General features: G+C 45.6%; 1 protein-coding gene across 8 annotated transcripts in view; it reads right to left on the reverse strand.

The window, feature by feature from the left end:
• ARHGAP26 (Rho GTPase activating protein 26) overlaps positions 1–21,846 on the reverse strand; it is a 392,428-nt gene that overhangs the window by 291,075 nt on the left and 79,507 nt on the right. For all 8 annotated transcript variants that reach the window (XR_008528711.1, XM_054568251.1, XM_054568250.1 and 5 more), the window contains exons 2-3: positions 5,366–5,461; positions 3,705–3,766 (exon numbers count right to left, since the gene is read on the reverse strand). Coding sequence is in view for 7 of the 8 variants with exons in the window: in XM_054568251.1 (XP_054424226.1) it covers positions 3,705–3,766; positions 5,366–5,461 (158 nt within the window). In the remaining variant the exon portion in view is untranslated. The remainder of the gene's footprint in view (positions 1–3,704; positions 3,767–5,365; positions 5,462–21,846) is intronic.

The raw sequence follows: 21,846 nt of genomic DNA on the forward strand, positions 1-21,846 counted from the left end.
CGGTCCCTAAATCCTTATGTGGACAACTCATTACTTACTGCAATTCACATTTCAGCTTAAAGGTCACCTCTTTAGAAAGGCTGTCCATCACTACCAATATAATCCAAAGAAACTTCCCACCAGCCCATCAAGTGTTTTCTTCAGAAGACATAAGCCAGCTAAAGTTTTCCGGTTTACCACCACATGCATGCATGCATGCACGCACGCACACACGCACGCACGCACGCACCATGCTGTAAATGTTCTCTTGTCCACCACTATCCCTAAAACACAGAAGAGTGCTGAAACAAAGGAGCACTCAAATATTTTTCAATGACTGAATGAATGAATGATTTCTTGATTGGCGGCCAACTGTGTGACCATGGGCAAAACATTTAACCTCTCTGGGCTCCAGTTTCCTCATATACAAAATGAGTGGGCTGGATTGTTCCAGATCCAAGATTCCATGGTCTTTTCTAAAGCAATACAATATTTTACAATCTTTCCTCTTAAGTCATTCACTGCTTACTCCTTACTCAACTAATTATTTCAGGAATCTCATCTCAACAAAGCATTATTTTTCTAAATCACATGCATATCCATTGCAATGAAACCAACAGAGTAAATGCCAGAAGCCATAAATGGACACAGAGAAAACTGAACAAAATGAGAGACAGAAGGTGGCAGATCTTCAAATTTATTGCCATTTGCCTTTTTCTCAATTTTGAGACCACTTATTCTAGTAGAGAACAACACTAGAGTGTTGTAATGTTGTTTAACTTGTTTGATTTTTATTGTTATTTGATGTGGCTTAACTGGCTCACTTGTTTAAGTCTTTTCTACAAATCAAGTATAAGTCTTCAGTGTTCACCATGGTGTCTGAGCCCCTAAGTCAGTGGTTCTCAGCTTTATCCATATGTTAGGCTCACCTGGGGAGCTTTGAAAAATCTCTATATCTGGGCCTCACTCCAGACCAATTAAATCAGAAACCCTATACTTCCTCCTGGGCATCAGTATGTTTTGAACCCAAGCTGTTCCAAAGGGTGTCCATGATTGAGAATCCAGCCCTAAGAAGGTGCTAAATATATGAAAGCCGTAACTGCCCACCTGGGAGGCAGGATGCCCGAGTCCTCGCCCCAGTCCTCCCACTGCTTGCTATCAGCCTTCATAAGCCCTCGACTTTCCCATCTGTCAAATGAAGGACTGCAGAAGTGAGGGATAAAGTCTGTCTGGGTCTGTGATTCTATGACTGTAACTTCTACTCTGTTCCAAGCACTGTGCTAATACTGGGGACTCAGGAGCCCATTCTTTGCCCTTCAAGAACTCATATTAAGGAAAAAAAAAAAAAAAAGAACTCATATTTACTATGGGACATGGGCCATGATTATCAGGACACAATGTGTCAAATGCATAATTAGAAGCATGAAGTAGATATTAAGAAAATACAAAGGATGGCCAAATATATCCTGAAGCATTAGGAAAGGCTTTCCAAAGAAGGTGCAGCTTTGCTAAGCTGAGCTGAACTGATGATGAAGCAGAGAGAGGAGGTAGGAAAGGGGCTTGCAGTGGCCATATACTCAGATGCAGACGGTAGAAACTCGATTCACTGACATTAATAATAAAATTGCAGAGGCAAGCTGAAAAGTATAATCCAGTCATTGTTCCCTTCCTGCAGGCCATAGCAATCTACAGGGTATCATCATGATTTGCTCACCACACCGCCCACCCCCAAATACTGACTTGGCCAAGGATCAGACTTGCAAGAATCACTTTCCTTTCTCAGGCACTAGCATGTGCACAAACACAAGATTTCCCCTCCCTCCACCGCCAGCCGCCCTGCTGCGGCTGCCAACACTACCGCCACCACAACCACCACCACCATCACCATGCCCAGTTCTGGTTCAAGTACCAAGCAACGAGCAATGAAGGAAAACAGTATGTCTCTCTGCAGGGCAGAAGGTGAGAGGCTTCTGCTCTGTTTGGAGTTTTAAAGAAATTCCCACATTACTCTGGTGTAACACACACTTGGGTTTGAATCTAGACCATGCCTCTTATTAACTGTGTGGTCTTGGGCACACTACTTAACCTCTGTAAACCTCAATACCTTCATCTGGACAGCGAGCATGATCTAGGTACCACCTCAGAGTCATCATGAGTTAAAATAGAAAATGTCTGGCTACATACACAATGTCTTGGCAGATGTTATGGACTAAACTGCACCCCTCACACCACCAAAAAGTATCATGTATTGAAGCCCTAACTCTGGCAAATTAAACGAGGAGGCCATTAGACTGAGGTGGCTCTAATGCCTTAGTAACCTGTGTCAGCCACCCAAAACTTAAGCCTGTGAATGCCTCAAGGTTAAGAAATCAAAACCTACAAACAAGCAATCACAAACAACCAGGCTTTCCCAAATAAGGCAACTACCTAAGTGAGAGACGATTAAATAATTTCCTTGATTTGCTTCCACATCTTCTGTATAGAAGTCTTTCCCCTAGCTCCTGTTGGTAGAGCACTCCTAATGACTTCCTGGATGGTGCTATCCGATCTGAATTGATTTTTGCTCAAATAAACTCTTAAAAATGTAATATGCTTTAGTTTATCTTTTATAACCCACAATGTGATAGGATTTGAATATGAGTTAATTAGGTCATGAAGCCACTGTGCAGTCCTTTTGATGGGACTGGTGCCCTTGTAAGAAGAGACATGAGAGCTTCCCTGCCCATCCTCTGCCATGGGAGGCAACAGCAAGAAGGCGGCCACCTCCAAGCCGGGAAGGGCGCCCTCACCAGGAACCACATCAGTCATCCTCTTGATCTCGGATTCCCTGTTCTCCACAGCTGTGAGAAACAGATGTTTATTGTTTAAGCCACCCAGATATGGTATTTTGGCAGCCCAAGCTGACCAAGAAAGGAAATTTAGTTTCACGCCATCACTTGTTAGTATGGAAAGAGGAAAAAAAAATGTCCCTCAATCGACTCTTCCTAGGGCCTCTGGAGCTCCACCTTCAACACAGAAGCCCTTCTGAGGACAAATCAGCATGCAGCCAGCAGGGTGTTTCAAGTCAGGCCTCAGTCTGATTTGGAAGGTGCCAAGAGCTTGATGAAAGATGATCAAAGATGAGGTGGAATACCTCATCTGTTAATGATGAACCACATCAGAATAAATTCTAATGCAAAAGCGGTCTCTTAAGAACCTGAAGATCAGCCTTAGATTCTTGAATTTCACAGTGCTTCTCTGAAGAACTTCTTAGAGCTACCACCACTTAACTAAGTGTCCATTTACTAGGTGCCTACCACATGGCAGGCACTGTGTTAAGTGTTTTGTTTTGGAATTAAAAGTGAAGGAGTAACCCTGCCCTCCAAGGGCTCTTAGATAAGTTTAATGGGGGGAGGGGTACAGAGTGGGGCACCTTTGTGCGCATTCTGCCAACAGAAAACCTAAAGCCCCAAAGAGTTAAATAATTGTAAAGATACATCCAGAAGTCATATACCTTATGTATACACATTACAGTGAAGTTATTCTCAAGTTATCCAAGTATGCAAATCCTATTTTTTATAAAAGGCTCTAAGCCCTGCAAAGATGAGAAGATAAGGCTTGCTCAAGAGCTCAAAGCACTCAAGTGGCAGAGTCTGGACTCAAACCCAGTTCTTCTGATAACAAATCCCATGCTCCCTAGACATGACCACACTGTCTGGGACCAAGAGTAGCCCAGCTGTACTCACCATCCGTATCCGTTCATCTTCAAGATTCCTGAGAACAGTGGCAAACTCCTGCAAAGACCTTGCTGAAAAAGGGAAAGGGACCATAAGATGGAAACTGAGTAATGCGCCTTCAGGAGCCTTTCCAGATACAGCTATCTTGTTATGGATTGAAATCCTGTGGCACATATATAAGCCTCAAGTCATTTTTTTCCCCAAGGCTCCCCTTACCTTTTAATCATCAATCATTAAGGATGACCCAGAAGGGTATGTTAATTCCACCTGGCACTTTAGTTAGGGAAGGATTTCCTTCAAGGAAAAAACTGGCTTGTTCCTGAGAGTACCCAGGACTGCTGAGATGCTGGCTGGCCCCCAGGCCCCAGGCTGGAAGGGGCAGAGTTCCGCTTAAGAGTTGAAGGATTTCCTGCCCAGGGTTTGACCTCCTCACCCTTTGTTGTGGGGCTGCGTCAGAACCCAACCTTTTCTTTGGCATTAGAACTAAACAAACAGTGCTGCTGGCACTGCGAGTCCCACCGCTGGCTCCTCCTTGGGCTCCTCCTGGCTCCCCAAGCCACTTATTAATGCAGTACAGCTTGCAGAACGCTGGTCAGATGGGGACAGTCTCCTTCTCTAGAATTATTCCCAAAGGCAATAGGCAGTAAGTGCAATAGCCCTGAGGATATTTGGGACATCTGTATAACTTGGGAGAAGCATCCATATATTCAGGATTTACCACAATGATGCGCTTTCACTGCTCTCAGCTGTCTCCCAGCTGCCTTCGCTCATCCCCAGTTTCTGGTGCATGGCAACAGGGACTCAATAAGCACTCGATGACTTAATTAATTCAATAGCACATTTTCAGTCCTTGCTCATTTCATGGAGTCAACCAAGATGTCCAATGTAAGACAAATGAGGTGCAGTAACTAGGCCTTGGCAAAGAAAGGTCTCTTAACACTGTAAATCCTCTGTACTTGGTGCTGCCTACAAAAGACAGGTGATGGTGAAGAGTGAAGCAGCACAGCAAGGTGATAATGGTAGCCCCACCATCAGCCTCTAGCCAAGGAAACAAAAGGGAGAGGTGGGGACCACTGTGAGCCAGACACTGAGCTCCACTCCCCTTTCAAAGCAACGGCAGCTACGTAACTCTAGTCACCTGTTGCCAGACCGAATGTGGGGCCAGCTGATTAGATTCTCCAATTTTCAAAGAAGCTGGAGAACTGAAACTTTAGGATAAATTCAATTTATATGGTAATTCAATTAAAAAATGAGTGCCAAAGAAAACATGGCTGCATTCTGACCTTAGAGCATGAGCTAGCATTTGCAACTTCTGATCTAATTCTTCCCTCATCTACCGGATTTCTGCTTTTGTTCAAAGTTCTTTAGTGCTGTGGTTGTAGGGAAGAACACACAAAACCAGCCAGAAGCAGAACACTAAAGGAAGGTGGAAAGGGGAACCCCACTGCAAACCTTTAAGCTCTCTCCTGCAGGCAAAGGGTGGGAGAGGCAACCCCAGAGCTCCAACAAGAAGCCCAGAATAGCCCCAGAGCCCTGATCCTCCCTTAACTCTGTCCCCTCCACTGTTGCTATGGGTTTCTCAATTTATAACACTGAGATTCTCCCCTTCCCCAGAAAAAGGCTCAGTAAGGACACTGAAAGTTGTGAGAAGCAGCACGGCTATGACTTACCTATACACATTTCATCATCTGTTTCTGCATCTCCTATGCACTGGAATTTAAATTCATTTAAGGAATCTGCAAATTTCCTCTTCGCTGAAGACAAGTCTAGCAAGAAAAAGAATAAGAAACATGAATTACTGAAATATACTGGCTGTCCAATTTGCTGCACTTTTTAATCCTTCCACTACTATAGCAGCTGGCAGATTTCCTTCTGAGTCCATTTCAAAGCACAGAAGAATGTGAATTCAAAATAGTAAATACTTGTTTATAACATGAAGTGCTGATTTGCTTTAGAAGTTAGCATGTTTGTTGCATTTGCTTTAACAATCCTGGCCTTATTTCTAATTCCTCCTACAAAGCAAATCCTGTGTTCTCCATTTGACACAGGTGGGAATCCACTTTCCTAAGGAGGCCGGAGAGGAAGTGTGACATTAGCACTTAGAACTCTGTAGGTGGGCTTTGTCACTGACCCTCCGTGTGGTCAGTGAAGCTTCCCCACATCAGACTCCATAATACCTTCCCCTAGCCCAACTCATACCACAAACTGCTTGAAAAAAGTGCTGGAAACTGCCCTGCCCCACGGCACAGGAGGACCTGGACTTCCTCTTCCAACTCAAGTGCACGTGAGGCCCGAGTGCTCAGAACCCGCTCCAGAAGAGGGGCCGGCCAGCCTGACAAATTTCTGCCTGAACCATTTCCCTGGGTCACCACGTTCCACCACTACCATGAGAACAAAGCCCTGGCAACGTCTGGGGTCGGGGTAACCCCACATATGGCATTAACCCCACACATGCTATTGACAGAAAAAGCTCTAGGAGGCCTTGTCAAATTTAAAAAGTAAGTTTTCATTTAAGTCAGTAATAAAAGCCAGTGATCCTTCCCTGAACCCTCAGCTTCTGTGAAGGGTATAAAACCACCAAGGTACCTTGCCGTGGCCTGATGGGCACGGCTGCTCCAAACAAATGTGCTTAACTTAATTCCACGTGCGGCCTTCCTGCAGATTCGGCTAATCACTCAAATTACCCTCGTCCATGTTCCCCTCATTGAAGGGGAAATGGCATTATGTTCATATTCCCAGAGGAGGGAAATAGAAGGCATAACTGGCAACAAGGCCTGGCTTTAATAAGATATTTGGGGGCAGGGGGAGGGGAAGGAGAGAATTCTGGCTTCACAGGTCAACATAACCTATTAGAATAAAAGCACCCATGATCCTCAGCACTTGTCTATTTTAATTCCCAGATTTGTCCTGTGAAGTTACAGTTAGTTTTCCCATCTTTCGATTTCATACAAATCCAACCCCCAATGTTCAGCTCATCGATCCGAATGTTCATTCCAAACAATGGCTACCAGTGGAAGAGCCAGGCTGGCATCCCAGTCTCAGGTCTGGGGCTCAGGATTCCACACTGGATATCAGCAGCTCCTGTTCTGAGGCTGCCCTCCCAGTGGCTCAGAATACAAAGGTCCTGAGCCAGCTGTGCTCTGTACAAGGTCCTCTGCTCTACACCAAAAGACGAAGGCACTCGGAGTGGAGAAGGAGAACACAGGAGACAACAGCCAACAGGCTCCAGTCTCTCCCTGGTTCAGTCATTTGAATGGAATGGTCCTTGGGCAAAAAGTCTAAAGACGCTGGCAGGAGAATCAGGCATCTCTTAAAACTGGCCAACCCAGGCCAAGGATATCCCTGAGAACACAAATCACTCCTGGCAAGAAAGAAACAGATGCATCTGAAAGTCGGAACACTGTGCAAAGGACAGAAGAGGCCACAGGCAGGCAGGATGGGAGGTGGGGGAGGAATGGTAACTTTGCAGAGTGGAAGCCAAAGCCCTCTAAGAAGCCCAAAGTGTGTAGTGCATGGAATGTGGGCACAGTTGTACTCTGTGTCACTTTAGTCCGAATGTCCCCCTAATCAGAATTCACAAAGGAAGACCTGAGCAAAGAGTAAGAACAGGGCTGCTTCTCCATCCACCTAAAAATCTTCCAGTGCCTCCCCATCTCCGGTACGGCAAGAAAGACTCAAGCTGGATTTTCCCAACAAAGTGGAAAAAGGTGAAACATAAGCTAGGCTCGGGCAAGCTCCCAGCACGCACCTGAAAAGCTGTGCTGCCAGGGGCAGCTGCCAATGAGGACCAAGGAGTGGCTCATGCTGCACAACGGGGCCTTTGTGGGGCCTTTTCACAGGAGGACCCATTTAGCCAGGAGCAGGGCCAGTTAGCTTATGACCAGAAGGTACCTGATTTCATTGTCCGGCGGCACACTGCAGACCCCGCCAAAGCACAAACCTGAGAAGCAATGTGGGCCCCACGAAGGTGATAAAGAGGCCAGTCCCCCTGATGGAAGATTAGGTAATGAGTACTGGTATGGAGTCAATACCGGGCTGTGGGCCAATAAGGACAGCTGGGTAGAGTGAGAATCCCAATTGTTGGAATCTGAAAAGGAATGCACCATGGGCTTGAATGACTCATGCTTCAGAGAGAAGTCTTTCTGTAAAGGTGCAGTGGACACCTGTTGTTTTGCTTCTTCAGCATCCACTCCCCAATCTTTGGGATGGCATCTCAAGCTTGCTTTGGAAGACCTCCCTTCTCTACTGGCACTGCATGCGGTTCTGATTATGTGCTGATCAATCGCTTCCACAGCGACTGGCCCTCACCCCAACCTCCCCTGGCTCCTGGATTCAAGTTTTGGCTCCATCATTTACCAGATATGTAATTAACCCAGGGTTAGTCTTAAAAGTCTCAGTCATTTCATCTGACAGTTGTCATTCCTACCTAACCCCATCAGGCTGTCAGGAGATCCAGTGAAGCACACTGTATAAGCACTCTGCGCTGTAAGCTTCCGTTCTAGGCACAGGTGGACTATTCTTCCCTAAGATATAAACCCTCCAATAACAGGATCCAAGGGGTCATGACCACCACCTGTCATGAGAGCTTGGTGAAATTAAAGGAAGAACTGAGAGCCTCCACAGAGGGGACCTGTGACTCAAGCACGTCCTCTGAACCGAGATCCTTACAGCATGTGGCTACACCACGCTGCCTCATTCCACTGAGATAAACCCTGCCTCTGCTTCTGAGGACAATGAAAGGACATCAAAAAAAGAACACCCAAAAGCCACTGCTTCTTGTCTACTTCAACCCAGAAGGATTGGTGTCATCTTGTGCAGATGATCACCTTGGATATGCAGCAGCATGCAGACTTATTTCTGGAGCCTTCACTCTAACACACACAGAACTCCAACCTGCACCTTTCAGTATAAGGAGCGGAGAAGGAGAGGCTGGTATTGGTCCTGCATGCGGGCCAAGATTTGTGGCGCCCTGCTCACATAACCCTGCTGTTTGATGTTCAGGCAATGCAAGACACAGCTAAGAGCCAAGCACAGTCAATAATATTTACTGTTGCTAGAAAGGCAGAGTGCTGGCCAGAGTGGAGAGAAGTCATGACCAGCAGCCTCTGGGGAGAACAAGTATCTGCTTTATGGAGTAAGTAGTCTCTGCCTCTGAGTGAGGAAACCAGGTGGGTAAGGATATGGAAACAGCTAGAAGCCTGGCCGTGAGAGGCTGCTCCCAAAGCTGTCTGCTCACTAGGGGACCAGAGGAAAGTGCCCTTCTCTTCCTGGACATGCCATGCTCTGCCACAGCAGGTACTCATGTGCACAGAGCTTAAGAAAATCTAAGCCAAGTATAATCCCTTTTTACAGTAAAACAAGGTTTACCATAATTTCTTAAAAGTTAGAATCTACCCTAATTTATGCAAGTTTTACTAATACCACAAATTAAACCATTTCTTGTCCTTAATTTACACAAATTTTACCAGCAATATCCCACGTCAAGCCACTTCCTTTTTTTGTAAAAGTTAACATACATGTGCACACACACAAACATATATGCATACACACAAACATGCACACATATGGACACCCACATAATGACGTACTCAAGATAACTGTACAATTATATTTATTTTCAGTGCAGCTATTGCCATTCTCTGACCTCCAAAGTTACCAAAATTGGTATAACTACTCTTAACATTTTTTTGCTACTGTCACACCTCCCTGGACTTAGAAACTGATTAGTAAATAAAGACCACCTGCCAAGGTAAGTACTTGCAACAGGATTGGCATCTTGGCTGCTTAAAACACAAGAATACTCAAGTCCCCAGGCCTTGCTCGTCTCTCCCTTCTCTGAAAGCCAATTACATGTATCCTCTGTGCCTCATCATCTTGTGTGTGGGGTGATTCTGGAACTATCCATGAATGGTTTCATATCATAATGTATGACTGCCTAGGACAGGGCTGGACAAAGTGGCCCTTAAAACCTGTTGTACTTATTTGATCAGGCACAGCCACACAGGGTGGCTCACACATGGAGTGTCTGACATTGCCCAGATGAAAGGACCATGGTGGGAGCTGTGAGGTGGACGCCAGCCCCCGGGAGACTACAGCTTTACCCCACAACCACATTCCCAGGTAAAACTCAACATGCTCAAAACCAAATTATCTTTCCTCTCCTACCTTCTGGCAAAGGAGCCAACTAAGGACCTCTTCCTATGTCCCCAGTTCAGTAAAGGGCACCCCCATTCATCCCACCACATGAGTCAGACACTCACGTGTTGCCCTTGACAGGGAGGTCCTTCTCAAGGCTGTACATTTTGCCTCCTAAACATCTCAGTGCTGCTCACTCATCCCCAACACTATCAGCAGCCCCTAAATGAAATGCCCCCATTTGCTTGGATAACTGCAAAGGCCTCCTCTCTGGTCTCCCCACACCCACTCTTCTCCCCCGAGTCCGCACTCCAACTGGTCATGTCAGCTCCAGCACTGAATCCTGCCACCGCTTCCCAGAGCTCTAGGAACAAGGAATAAAGTCCCACCGAAGGCCTGAGAGGTGCTGCAGGGCCTGGGCTCCCTCCCTCCCCTCTCTGGGTCCCAGACACCCTGGCCTCTGCCAGTTCCTGGAGTGTGTCCTACTCCTACCTGCAGCCCTCAGCATGAAGAATTTTTCCTCCAGGAAGCCTTCCCTGACTTGTCTAACCAGGCCAAACCTTATCCTATTTTCACATCTTGAGTCCTATGCAACTCTTCATAGGATTTCATATTGTTCAGGTAATTCTTCAATTACTGTCTTCCCAACTAGTAAGTTCCGTAAGGGTGAGGAAAGTGTCCCTTTATGCTCACCCCTGTATCCTCAGAACCTAGCTCACGGCCTACAGAGAACAGGTATCACACAAAGAACAAAGGCAGAGAGGAAGCTGGGCACTCCACTAGTTCACTACACTCATCAAAGGTGAACTTCTCGATTCCATGCTTGACAAGTGAAAAAACAAAAAAGCAGATCAGGTACCTTAGGAGAAACTTTCCAACTTACAGAAGTCTGAGTGGAGCTTGTACATGTAGGAATGTGCTCATTGTTAAGATAAAACCACCTCCCTTGGATCTGTCTATTGAGGAAGGTTCCCACAAAGCAGCAGAGAGAGCCACCAGCAAGCAGAGAAAGCAAAACTTCCTCTACAGCAAGGGACCAGGAGAAATGAGCAAAAAACAAGGCAACGCTCGGCCACAGCCACGGGTCCCCTTTCAGCCTCAGCATGTCCTCAGGCCTGGAGCTAAAAGAGATGATGGAAGAGTTCCCAGAGACTCTTCTTTTCTCTTTCCCTTTATCTGGGCAAGCTGAGAACATGTCCTATCAGAACCTGTGCTTGGGGAGAGACATTCCCCCTTACTCACCTCTACCCCAAGTCTGCACGTGGCATTTTAAACCTAGTTCCATTGCTTAACTATGAAAAGCGCAAGTGGTGTTCCCTTGTTAAACACAATTCTACAGCATGAACCCCTGCATTATGTGAGCAAAAAAGAAACAGATTGTGTTCAAATCTTACAACAGAACAAAATCCTCCTATAGCATTCATCTAGTCTCTGTGATGCACGGGCTTACCTGTGGCCACTAGGTGGCGAATGACTGTATCAGAGAAGGTGTGCTAAGACTCAAGGAGAAATGACAGGGCCAGCCTCCAATGCAGGGCTGGAGACAGATCCTTCCCAATTAGTAAAGACACCCTAAAAAGAGAATTTCCCAGTGCACGTGCAATCAGCTATAGAGGGAGGGGCCCTGGCCTCCATGGGGGAAGAAATGCCCTAACACATTCAGAGGACCTGTGTTTATCTTATCCATTCAGGACCCAGACGTGGAGGGGAAGGGCTGGAGGGGTGAAGTCACCACCGACATGTCTCACAGTATTTCCAGCCCGGCTGGAGCAGGCTCAGAAACCCTTTCATCTCACCAGAGGATGCTGTGCCCACCAGCCCCATCCACCGTGGCTTGTTATGCCATGTGTATTCTGATTACACGGGTATATCTGCATGCTTTTCCTGAGGCCATTTCCCTAAAACGGTATTTCCTAAATGATTCCACAGCCAGCACAGACTCTGGAGAATCTGTTTTCCAACCAGAGCACTAAGGCTAATAAAATTTTCAGAGTTGATTTTTAAAATGAAATCACAAAAAAAAAGCAAAGAAAGTTATGTCACCCTTTTCCAGATGAGGTTTCCAATTCTATTTACATAGAACCCCGCTTCAAGAATAGTACAGGAGACCCAAACCCACCTAACTATATATCCAAAATATATTATGCATTAATTTATTGGGTGCTTACTATGTAACATATACCTGAGTATTTTAAACTCTTTCACCCTCATGACCATCACACTGAGTACCTATTATTACTCCCATTTTGCAGATGGGGAAACAGACTCTGAGAGGTGAAAGACCCTGTCACAGCACACAGATAAAGAGTGGTAATATAAGGAAACTTGACTCCAAAGCTCTTAACTACTATACTATACTGCCTACTTCACTCAAACATTTGAGAACTAGGTATCCATGTACTCAAAGAAATAAAAGGCTGGTATGCATACACTGCATATCTGTGAGGAGAATACAATGTAGAAGGGCCTAATCTGTGTATGTGAATTTATAAATTAAGGTAGAGCATGTTAAGGCAATCAGAGGGTATAAAAAAATAGCTACAGAAGTACAAGCAGGGTATCATTCCAATTGACACCAGTGGAGGAAGCCTCCCAGGAAAAAAGAACAGGGAGTGGCATTTGAACTGAGCCTTAGAAGTTCAGAACTAGTTGGATATGTCAATATGGGGGGAGGTGCTGGGCAGGGGAGACAGGCATGGGAAAAATATTCTACAAGAAAGAACCGAAAGCAATAGGATGACAAAGCAGAGGACTGACCTAGAAACAGCAGGAAGTTATAGAAGGCAAGTCTGGTAAGAGAAGTTTAGAACCAAGCCATGGTAGAATCTGAATGCCAAGCAAAGGGATTTGGACTTCATCCCTAAGTAAACGGGAAGTAGATTTTTATACAGAACAGAAGCAAAATCGACTTAAACAACAATTAAGGCTTTGACTAAAGAGCTGGCCCAGAACCTGGTTTGGGACTTCTACACCCACTTCCCACCCCGCTTCACTGCAGGAACGTGCAGCCAGACAGTCGAGGGCTTGCTCCCTCCCTGTGGGGTGATCAGATGATACCTCTCAACCTGCACATTGGTACACAGTCCACTGGTCAGGCAAGAGAGAAGAAGAGTATGAGGTATTTAAGAAACTCTCCTTCCTACTGAAAACCCCAAGTTCAAGCCCAATTATGAATAGTCAGTAGCATCATCACTACATATAACTACATGCAAATGATGTATACAAAGACATTTGTATTTCCAAAGCACTATACTACCTTTTTCTCATAACATTGAGAGTTTAAATGATAGCACTTGATCTTTTAGAGATGAAGAAAACAAGGACTAATTTGGTAAGTGTACATCACATATTAGGTGTTCAATAAACATTTGCCAATCAAGGACCATTAGGTTAAGTGCTTTATTCAGCCTCAGATCTATGACAAAAACCCAGGCTCTGAAAAATCCAACCCCAAACTTGAATCATTCGGCCCTGACACAAAGCAGAACAGAGCCACAAAGAACTGAGGTACTGTATTCAGAACATCTACATTCGCATGATGTCCCAAGACCTTGTAAGACAGCAGGTCAGTGCAGCAAAAACTCCCTCAAGGAAAACAGTGGTGATTTGCTTAGTTAAAACAAAGAAACCCATTTTTAGAGGGTCTAATCAAGTGAAGAAGCAAAAAGAAAGGGTATTTCCAGGCTGATTAAGTACATACACACACGCGCGCACACACACACATAATTGTCAAGGGCAATTCAAAGGAGTATGAAGTGCATGAACTCTGCAAACCTGGTTTCAAACCCTGGACCTGCTAATTACTAGCTGTAGACTTTGGGCAAATTATTCATCCTTTCCAAGCATTTATGTAACTGTGAGGATAAAATATACCTCGCAAGATTGTCGTGGGAATTCAAAATGGGTTAAAAATAAACCCAGTATGGAAGAGCAGACCACAGGGTGACCCTTAGGTACAGATTTTTGTTCCTTACCACAAGCACAGGCAGAGTGGAAGTTTACTTGCAGGTTGAAAAGAGAATCAACCAAAGGAGAACCTTAGTTAGCAAATTAAGGAATTCTTTCTTCACTGATTTTCTTCATTTCAAATAGGAATTTTTGCTTCATTGATTCTACAAACTACTCAACCCCATTGTAATGAACTACTAAAAACACATTTGTGCCCTTAGGTTTACCTCAGATGCCTGGAAAACCCTAATTCATCTAAACATTTAAAACTTCCTTTCACCCCTTGCAGAGAAAAAGAAAGACAAAAACCATGAACTAAGTAACAGGATGGTGGTTGTTTTTTTTTTATTGATTTTAGAGAGAGAGAGAGAGGAAGGGAAGAGAGAGAGAAACACTGATGTATTGTTCCACTTATTTATGCATTCATTGGTTGATTCTTCTATGTGCCCTGACCAGGGATCAAACCCAAAACCTTGGCATATCAGGACAATACTAACCAACTGAGCAACCCAGCCAAGGCAACACTATTTTTAAACCGAACTACAACTCAAAGCAGTATGGGTTTCTTCTTGAGAAGTTTATTAAACCCAGGTAGTGCCTTCTAAATGCACTGGGAGAAAAGGGTATCACCAAATCCCTTTCATCAATTTCCTAGGTGAGGAGGCCAGCTCCAGATAAAACAGATAAAAGAATGAGCATGATAAGGTGACACCCAAGATAAATGGGATTTTCAGGGGTCAAAAAGCTGAAATGTCTAGCTTCCTGAGAAGGCAGTATTTGTCCTTTGCCCCTGAGATAGGCATGTTTAAAAAAAAAAAGTTGGGGAGCAATAAGAGACCATGCAAGTCAGACCAAAGGGTCTGCAGGGCAAGTGGGTCAGAGGAGGGCTGGGAAGATGAGGAGGAGCCAACTGGGGCTGCGCTAGTGCTCAGGCTGAGAATAGTTGAGCACTCCTCTCGGGTCCTCTCGGTCCCTCAGTCAACACAACACAGCATTACTATTATGCCCAACACCAAGCACAGGAGCAGATGGCGGGAGGGGCAGTTAAGCCTGGACATCAAGACTTGACTTTTGCTCCTGGAAGGAGCTACCTTCCTACAGCGGAGCTTCTCAAATTTGGTTGATTGGGTCAATGCAACCCAATCAACCAAGGATCTTGTCAAAGTGCTGATTCTGATTAGTAGGCCTGAGAGCCAGAGACTATGCATTTCTAACAAGTTTCCAGATGATCCCAATGCTGCTGGAGGCACCACATTTTCCAAGGCAAGAGTGAGGGTTCCCACCCAAAACCCTGAGAGCAAAGGTGGTGGTGCCTTTCTCCTTCCAGCACAGTGCCTAGGGCACAGAGGCCCTCAGTAACTGTGGAAAAAATGGATTTCTTGAGGGGACTTCTACTGTGGCAGGAAGATTAGAATAGAACACAGAATAAGAACCGGAAAAGAGCTGCATCCTTGCTCATACACCAACTGTGGATGTGAACATACGGGAAGTCACTTAACAGTTTCTTAACAAGTTCTCAATGACCTTCACAAAGTTCAGCCTTAGAAAATCCATTTGAAAATCAGGAAGCTGAACCACTTGATCTCCAAGGTCCCTTCTAGCTCTAAAATTCCACCCGAAGTATCTTTTCTGTACTTTTTTTCCCCAACGGTGAGAATACATACTGGATATTCCTTTGGGAGGCACACCTCTGTCATTCTCAGAGAGCAGTTTCCAAAAATCCAATTGAGAGAACACAGACTCTGTGAGTCTCAGCAAGTAACCATAGCAACTAATACCCCCTAAATAAAACGATGTCTTCACAATGATGTGCTGGTTCAATTAGATTAAGAGGGTGACGTGTACCACCTCAAAATTTATGGTGGTATACTTAGAGTGAAAGCCAGACCTTCTTGGAAGAGGTTTATATGTAAAAGTAAGCCTTGCCAATAAAATGAAGAAGGGACAGGGAACCATAAAACTGAGTACCCGTGGAACTGCAGCAGGGCAGTCCTGCCTGTCCCGGGTCCACACAGATGGCCCATGGGCCAGACAGGAATCCCAAACGCACCTAAAAAGGTACAGATCCAAGTGCCACCCCTTCTTCCAGGGAGCTATCAAGCAACTGCCATTTCTTCCTCTGCTTGTGCTTTTCTCCATGCATATAATGAAAAGGAAAGCAAATATTGCTACTTTGAAAAGAGTTCAGAAAGATTTACCAAAATTAATTGCAAAGTTTTTACATGAAAAAGAGGACAATCACAAAACAGTAAATTAGGGCTGATAATGAATTTTCAAGCCATATTAATGTCTCATCAGGTCACCTCAGGTGCAGAACCTTCTGTTCTAAGGTCTTTGGAATTGTGAATTGTGAAAGCGTCTATAACTGGAGTTGTGAAAGAAAAACTCAGCATCTACGACTTATCACCTTTCCATACTCTCAGTCCTGTCTCCTCCCACCTCACAATCATATTTGCTCTAAAACAACTTTGGACAAACAAGAATCTCACTTAAAAAGCAGAAAAAGAGAAGCCAAGGCCTGTCACCTCCCTGTAACCCCTGTGTCTTTTCCAGACAAGGAGGAAAAAAACCAGCTCAAAGAATTGCGGCTTACTTTGCATTCAACTCTCATTAACTCAGCAAGCCACGGACAACAGAACCTGGAGATAATACAAAAAATCAGATGTACCTCTGGCTCTTCTCATCATCAACAGCTAAGATCAATGTGAGGGTATCAGGCAAGACAAGGTACAGAGTAACTAGAGTCCTACCACCAGGTAGATAAGCCTGGAACCGTGGGCAAGTGCCGGGGCTTTGGAAATGAACTTGCAGGGCTCCGAATCCCACCTCCGTCACCTACGAGGTCCCTGTTCTCATCTGCACCTGCATGACATGCAGAAGAAAAGGACACCTGCCTCCAGGGATTTCTGTGAGAAAAGAGATGATGCTCAGAAGTGCTTAGCACAGGCAGTGGCTGCACCAAGCACTCAATAAACAATGGGTATTAATAATATACAGTTGTACCCAATAACATAATAGATTAAATGTCGTGCTGATGTGTTTCTGTGTAGCGATCACAGGACAGCCAAGCCACTTGGCTTCCCCCTCCCACCTTAATGCCCTTCCACCCTGTGGACCTCCCACCATTACTATGATCTGAATGGAATCAACCTAGCCCTGGGCGCTGCTCGGACACTGCTTCCCCAGGAAGCAAGGCAGCTGCTCCTCAGCACCTGAGTAAATTTAATTAATAAAAGAAAATCTGCCTGTCTACCTTGGATTAAATTAACATTTCCTTAAAAAAAAAAAAAAAACGTGCCTAGCAATTTTGAGCAGAGCCACACCTCACATACTCTCAGAAATTTGTTTCACTTTCTCTTATCCCTGTGTAATGAGCCAGGTCCCTGCTGCACCTCAAGGGAGGCCGGACGTGTTACAGGGACCAAGGAGGGAGGGCCCAGGTGGGCAACACTTGTCCCCCACCCACCAGGTTCCCCGCTGTAAGGCCTCTTTACACAACACTGTCTCCTCCCAAATTCTGGCCGCCACTCAAATAAGAAATCATGTTTCAACTAGTTTTCAGAGTACTCCCTCACTCCACACCACAGAATTTGAGAGGCTGAAGGCTGGTGTTTTTCAAAACATGGTTGAGCCCCACTGGAAAGAGACTCGCAGGGGGCGCACCCTAGCCGCCGGAGGCAGATGAATGCATGCTGAAGTCTGAGAGCTGCTATCACCTAGACCTTCAGAACACCCGGCACCAAGTAACAATTAATGGTACCTCTCCAGAGGACAATGCCAGAGCTCCAAAGACGAAGCGGGAACTTCTCATTCCTGATGGGTTTACAAATGTTCCTGAAGCAGGCAATTAATGCTCGAAGTGGAAGAAATCTAGGTGACAGTATGGGTGGGAAGAGGAAACACCATAATTCAATTTAAAACTCACAAATTCAGAACCCTGAGGTTTTTTCCAAAAAATGTTCTCAATCGTGTCTCATATTCTGAAGCCCACACAATCAACGACAAAGGCAGCTCTGTTGAGGGCCTGATTGGTACAGGCTCACTCGTGGCACCTGGAGCTGATGAATGGGGCTGGCACTGGCTGCCCAGAAACCGTCCGGAAGCCAGGCTTCCCAAAGAAGTGGCAGCTCCTTCAGCATCTGGGGAGCCAAGCACTCTTGGACCACAGGCCTGGCTGGGAGCTGCCAATACAGGCTCTGCCCAGTTCTTTCCTGAGCCTGCAAATAGTAAACCTGCCACAGATTCAAGTGAATCTAGGACAGGCCCACAGGGCTGCTGAGAGGCAAGGAGTACAGAGGCACAGGCAGGCAGCTTCCTGGGCATGCAACCTGTCCGGCCAACACAGGGACCCACACTCAGAATAGCCGGCTGGGTTTAATGCTATCCTGTCACTATCCTGAAAATCTTTAAAACTGAAGTGGAGCATGCATGTGACCAGAGCAGACCTGCGGCGTGGGTGTTGTGCGTGCCCACCAGGGTGCTTTAAGGCCCTGTGTGCATACTGTGTTTGCAATGTCCCATGAGCACAGGACTCTGGAAGACCAACAATATGTGGGAGTGGAGACTAAGTGAGTACAATGTAAGTGGTTTGCACTTTCCATTGGAATCAGAACTGGCCAAATGCAAAACAAAAAAAAAGGCAACTTTTTTACACAAAGGACCAAGGAACCTTACCATGGCCTTTCCTAGTCGTGTTATTTCTCTGGCTAAGCCAACACCTTACGCTGACCATGAAGACACAGAATCAGTAAAGATCAAGCCACCTGCAAGTCCCTCTTCCTTTCTATCCTTCCATATTCACCAGTAAGCCAAAGACAGAGTGCTGGTAGAAATGTGCACAAATCAAGTGAAATAAAAACAGTTGTGTTAGTTTGTGCAGTGATTTTACTATTCTGATAAGAATAAAATTAATATGTGGATAAGCTATGTTATATGAATTGTGTAATTTCAGTGATTCCACATATAAGTCAGTTGGTCCTACATTTAAAACTGGCATTGCCCAACATAAAGATGAACAGTAAAAATCATACCAATGCTTTAAATTTTTAATTTTTCTTTATTTAGAACAACATTAAACAGCAAATGAAAAGTACCACAGTCAAGAAATAGACCATGAAAGAAAAAGCTTTCTACTTTAATGCCTTTAACAGCATTTACTTCTGCTTTCAGAACAAGGGTCCCCCGCAGACTAAATAGCCAAGCCTGGGCAGGGGAATGCCTGGGACTGTTTGTCCACCCCCATTAACTTTCTTCTTTCCTCCAACCGGTGTCTGGAAAAAGACCTCATTCCTGCCACATCACTGAAGCCAGGCCAGCCCATCTCTGGCCTGCACTCCTAGCTGGCCTCCCCACTTCCTTCCAGTTCTCCTCCTGGCCATTTGTCACTCAGCTACTTAGGGTGACTTTTTCCAAATTAGCAAATCTGATCCTGTCACAGCTCCTTCCACATCTTCCCCAATTATAACTCTTCCTTTCATTTCAAAATAACAAGTCTGACCAAGGTACACAAACCTGCCTCACCCACACAACTCAGCGGCCTCGCCCTATCTCAGAGCGCCAGTCCCACTGGCCAACCCAGATGCTGGAATGTGCTGGGACCTCTCCAGCCACAAAGCCTGCCATGTGGGGTGCCCCCTGCCCACAGTGTTCCCCCAAACCTCTCCATCTAGTTACTGCCCCTTGGCCCTTCACATTCTGCTTCAAGTGTCACTTCTTCAGGAAAGTGGCCTCCTCTCATCCCCCACCCACACCCAATGGTAAGCTCTCACTGCTCCCTAGAATTTCCCTCCCCATCCCTTTACATAAGTAATTTCCTTTGATTTTTGGTAACTGTTTAATATGTACCTGTCTGATGACATTATAAATGCCGAGCAGGCAGCAGCCATCTCTGTTGTGTTCATAAGAGGATAGTCATTGCAGTTATAGCATAAATAAGTAAATGAATACAAATAAGAATGTGACTCTTAACAAGTCCAGTCAGGAGAGCGACAACTCTGCAATCCCCGTTCTACAGAAAGGGTGACCTGGGTCACAAAAATGAAGACAAAAAAAGCCATCCCACTATTAATCTCCTTACACACAAAAAATAAAATAATGGAAACCTCACTTCCTAGGCTTAGCTTTGAGGTCATAAAACCCACATTCCTCATTCACTCTCTCCTCAGTCAACAGTTTGTTTCCAAGGTACCATCAATCCTATTTTATCACTTTGCCTACAGGCTAATGTTAGGAGAATTTGCATTTGTATCTCTAGACAGCATATCTAGGTCAGAGTTTGAAATATATAATCTGGTGACAAACTGTGTCAATTAGCATCATGTAAATGCAGAAACCACCCTGTCTAATAATCAGGTATCACCTGAGGAAACACATACACTCACACATGCACATATGCACACTAAAACATACCCTTTGGGGAAGAGTTTCTTGATTTGGTTGTTGAAGTTCACCTAAATCAGATCACCCCAGGCTTCCAGAATCAGAAATTCTGGGAATCAAATCTGCAAATCAGATTTGGGAATCAGATTTTCACATAGGAAAGCAAATCTGGAAATCACAGTAAGTTCAAGATCCACTGTTATAGGAAGACACTGTTGAGTAATTCCTTTAAGTACAGAGAACTGGAAGAAGCTACTAACACTGAACCTGAGAAAGCAGAAAGAAAAGGAAAGCAATGTCCTGTAGACCCGGAAAGTCCCTGGCAACACGCCTCCAAGAAAGCAGCAGGAAACTATTCCCAGAGAAGAGAAGGATCATGGAAAAACCCGAAGCCATTGTTGGCTACGGTTATTAATTAGTCTGGCCAGTTTACTCTTCTGAACACTTCCTCCGTGTCAAGGTGCTATAAGGACGGTCAGCAGGAAACTGACGTGTCCCTTAGTTGCAAGAAAAATGGGGTGAATGTGAGCCTGGGAACTGCGACAGCAGGGCCACCTGGCCCAGTCAGTCTCACAGCTTCCTTAGGCACAAAGAAGAATCCTGAACCCAGGATCCCTCGCCAGACTCGAATCCGAACCACTGGGGACCCACCCTTTCCACTGCTAAGTCTCCTAGCCTCCTGACAGCCCAGAAGCTTGAGGAATAAGACACCAGGAAGCCTCCCAGCACTGCTCCCCCAACTTCAACATCCCTTCCCATAGTCAGCTGAATGATGTCCCCAAAATTCATGCCCACCTGGAACCTCAGAATATGACATAAGGCGATACTGCATTAGAAGTGGCCCTAAATCCAAGGACTAGTGCACTTATACATAGTGGAGGGAACACAGACACACAGGGAAGAGGAGGCAGAGATTAGAGTGATGCAGGTACAAGCCAAGGACACAAAAGTTACCAAGAGCAAAAGCAACTGGGAAGAAAGATCCCTCCCCTAGAATCTTCAGAGGGAACAGGATGCGGCCGAAACCCTGATTTCAGATTTCTGGCACCAGAACAGTAAAAGAATAAATTTCTCTTGTTTAAAGCCACCTAGTTTGTGCTGATTTGTTTAAAGCAGTCACAGGAAGCTAATAGTTTCTTTTTCAGGAAGCCTGTGCCTTTAAGTCACGTTGCTACCAGAATCTAGGGGTTCTGCTATAACACAAAAAGGAAGGCCTGCTCTCAGACGCTGTAGAGGCCTGGCCCTGGCCTCAGGGAGAGCAGATCTGCGCTCGGGCCAGCCCGGCTTCCTCCCCGGATCAGCGCCTTCACAGGCCCCCTCTACCACTCCCAACACAACCAGCACCGGCCTTCCTCCGGGGAACCCTTCAAGGGGCAGCTTCATACACGCTGCTGCCCAGGCTGGCCCCCGCCCTGTGCCCATGCCCGTGGATTCTCCCCGTGAGCACTTCCCCCACTTGGTCAGTGTGGGCAGCTCCAGAAGGGCAGAGACCACGTCAGTTCTGTCCTCCATCATAGCCCGCTGCTCACCCCAGCTCCACACATGGGAGCAGCTCAGAAGTGCCACCGAGTGCATAAGCAAAGGAGAAACAGTAAGGGCATGCACACACGTCCCTCGCTCTTCATTACGGGACCCAGATATGGGAGCCGTGTTAGTAATTCTGCCTTCTGTGCAACTTCTCACATCTGTG

Source organism: Pteronotus mesoamericanus, unplaced genomic scaffold, assembly GCF_021234165.1.
Source record: "Pteronotus mesoamericanus isolate MK-2021 breed Mesoamerican mustached bat unplaced genomic scaffold, CSHL_Meso_final contig_2, whole genome shotgun sequence".
NCBI lineage: Eukaryota > Metazoa > Chordata > Mammalia > Chiroptera > Mormoopidae > Pteronotus > Pteronotus mesoamericanus.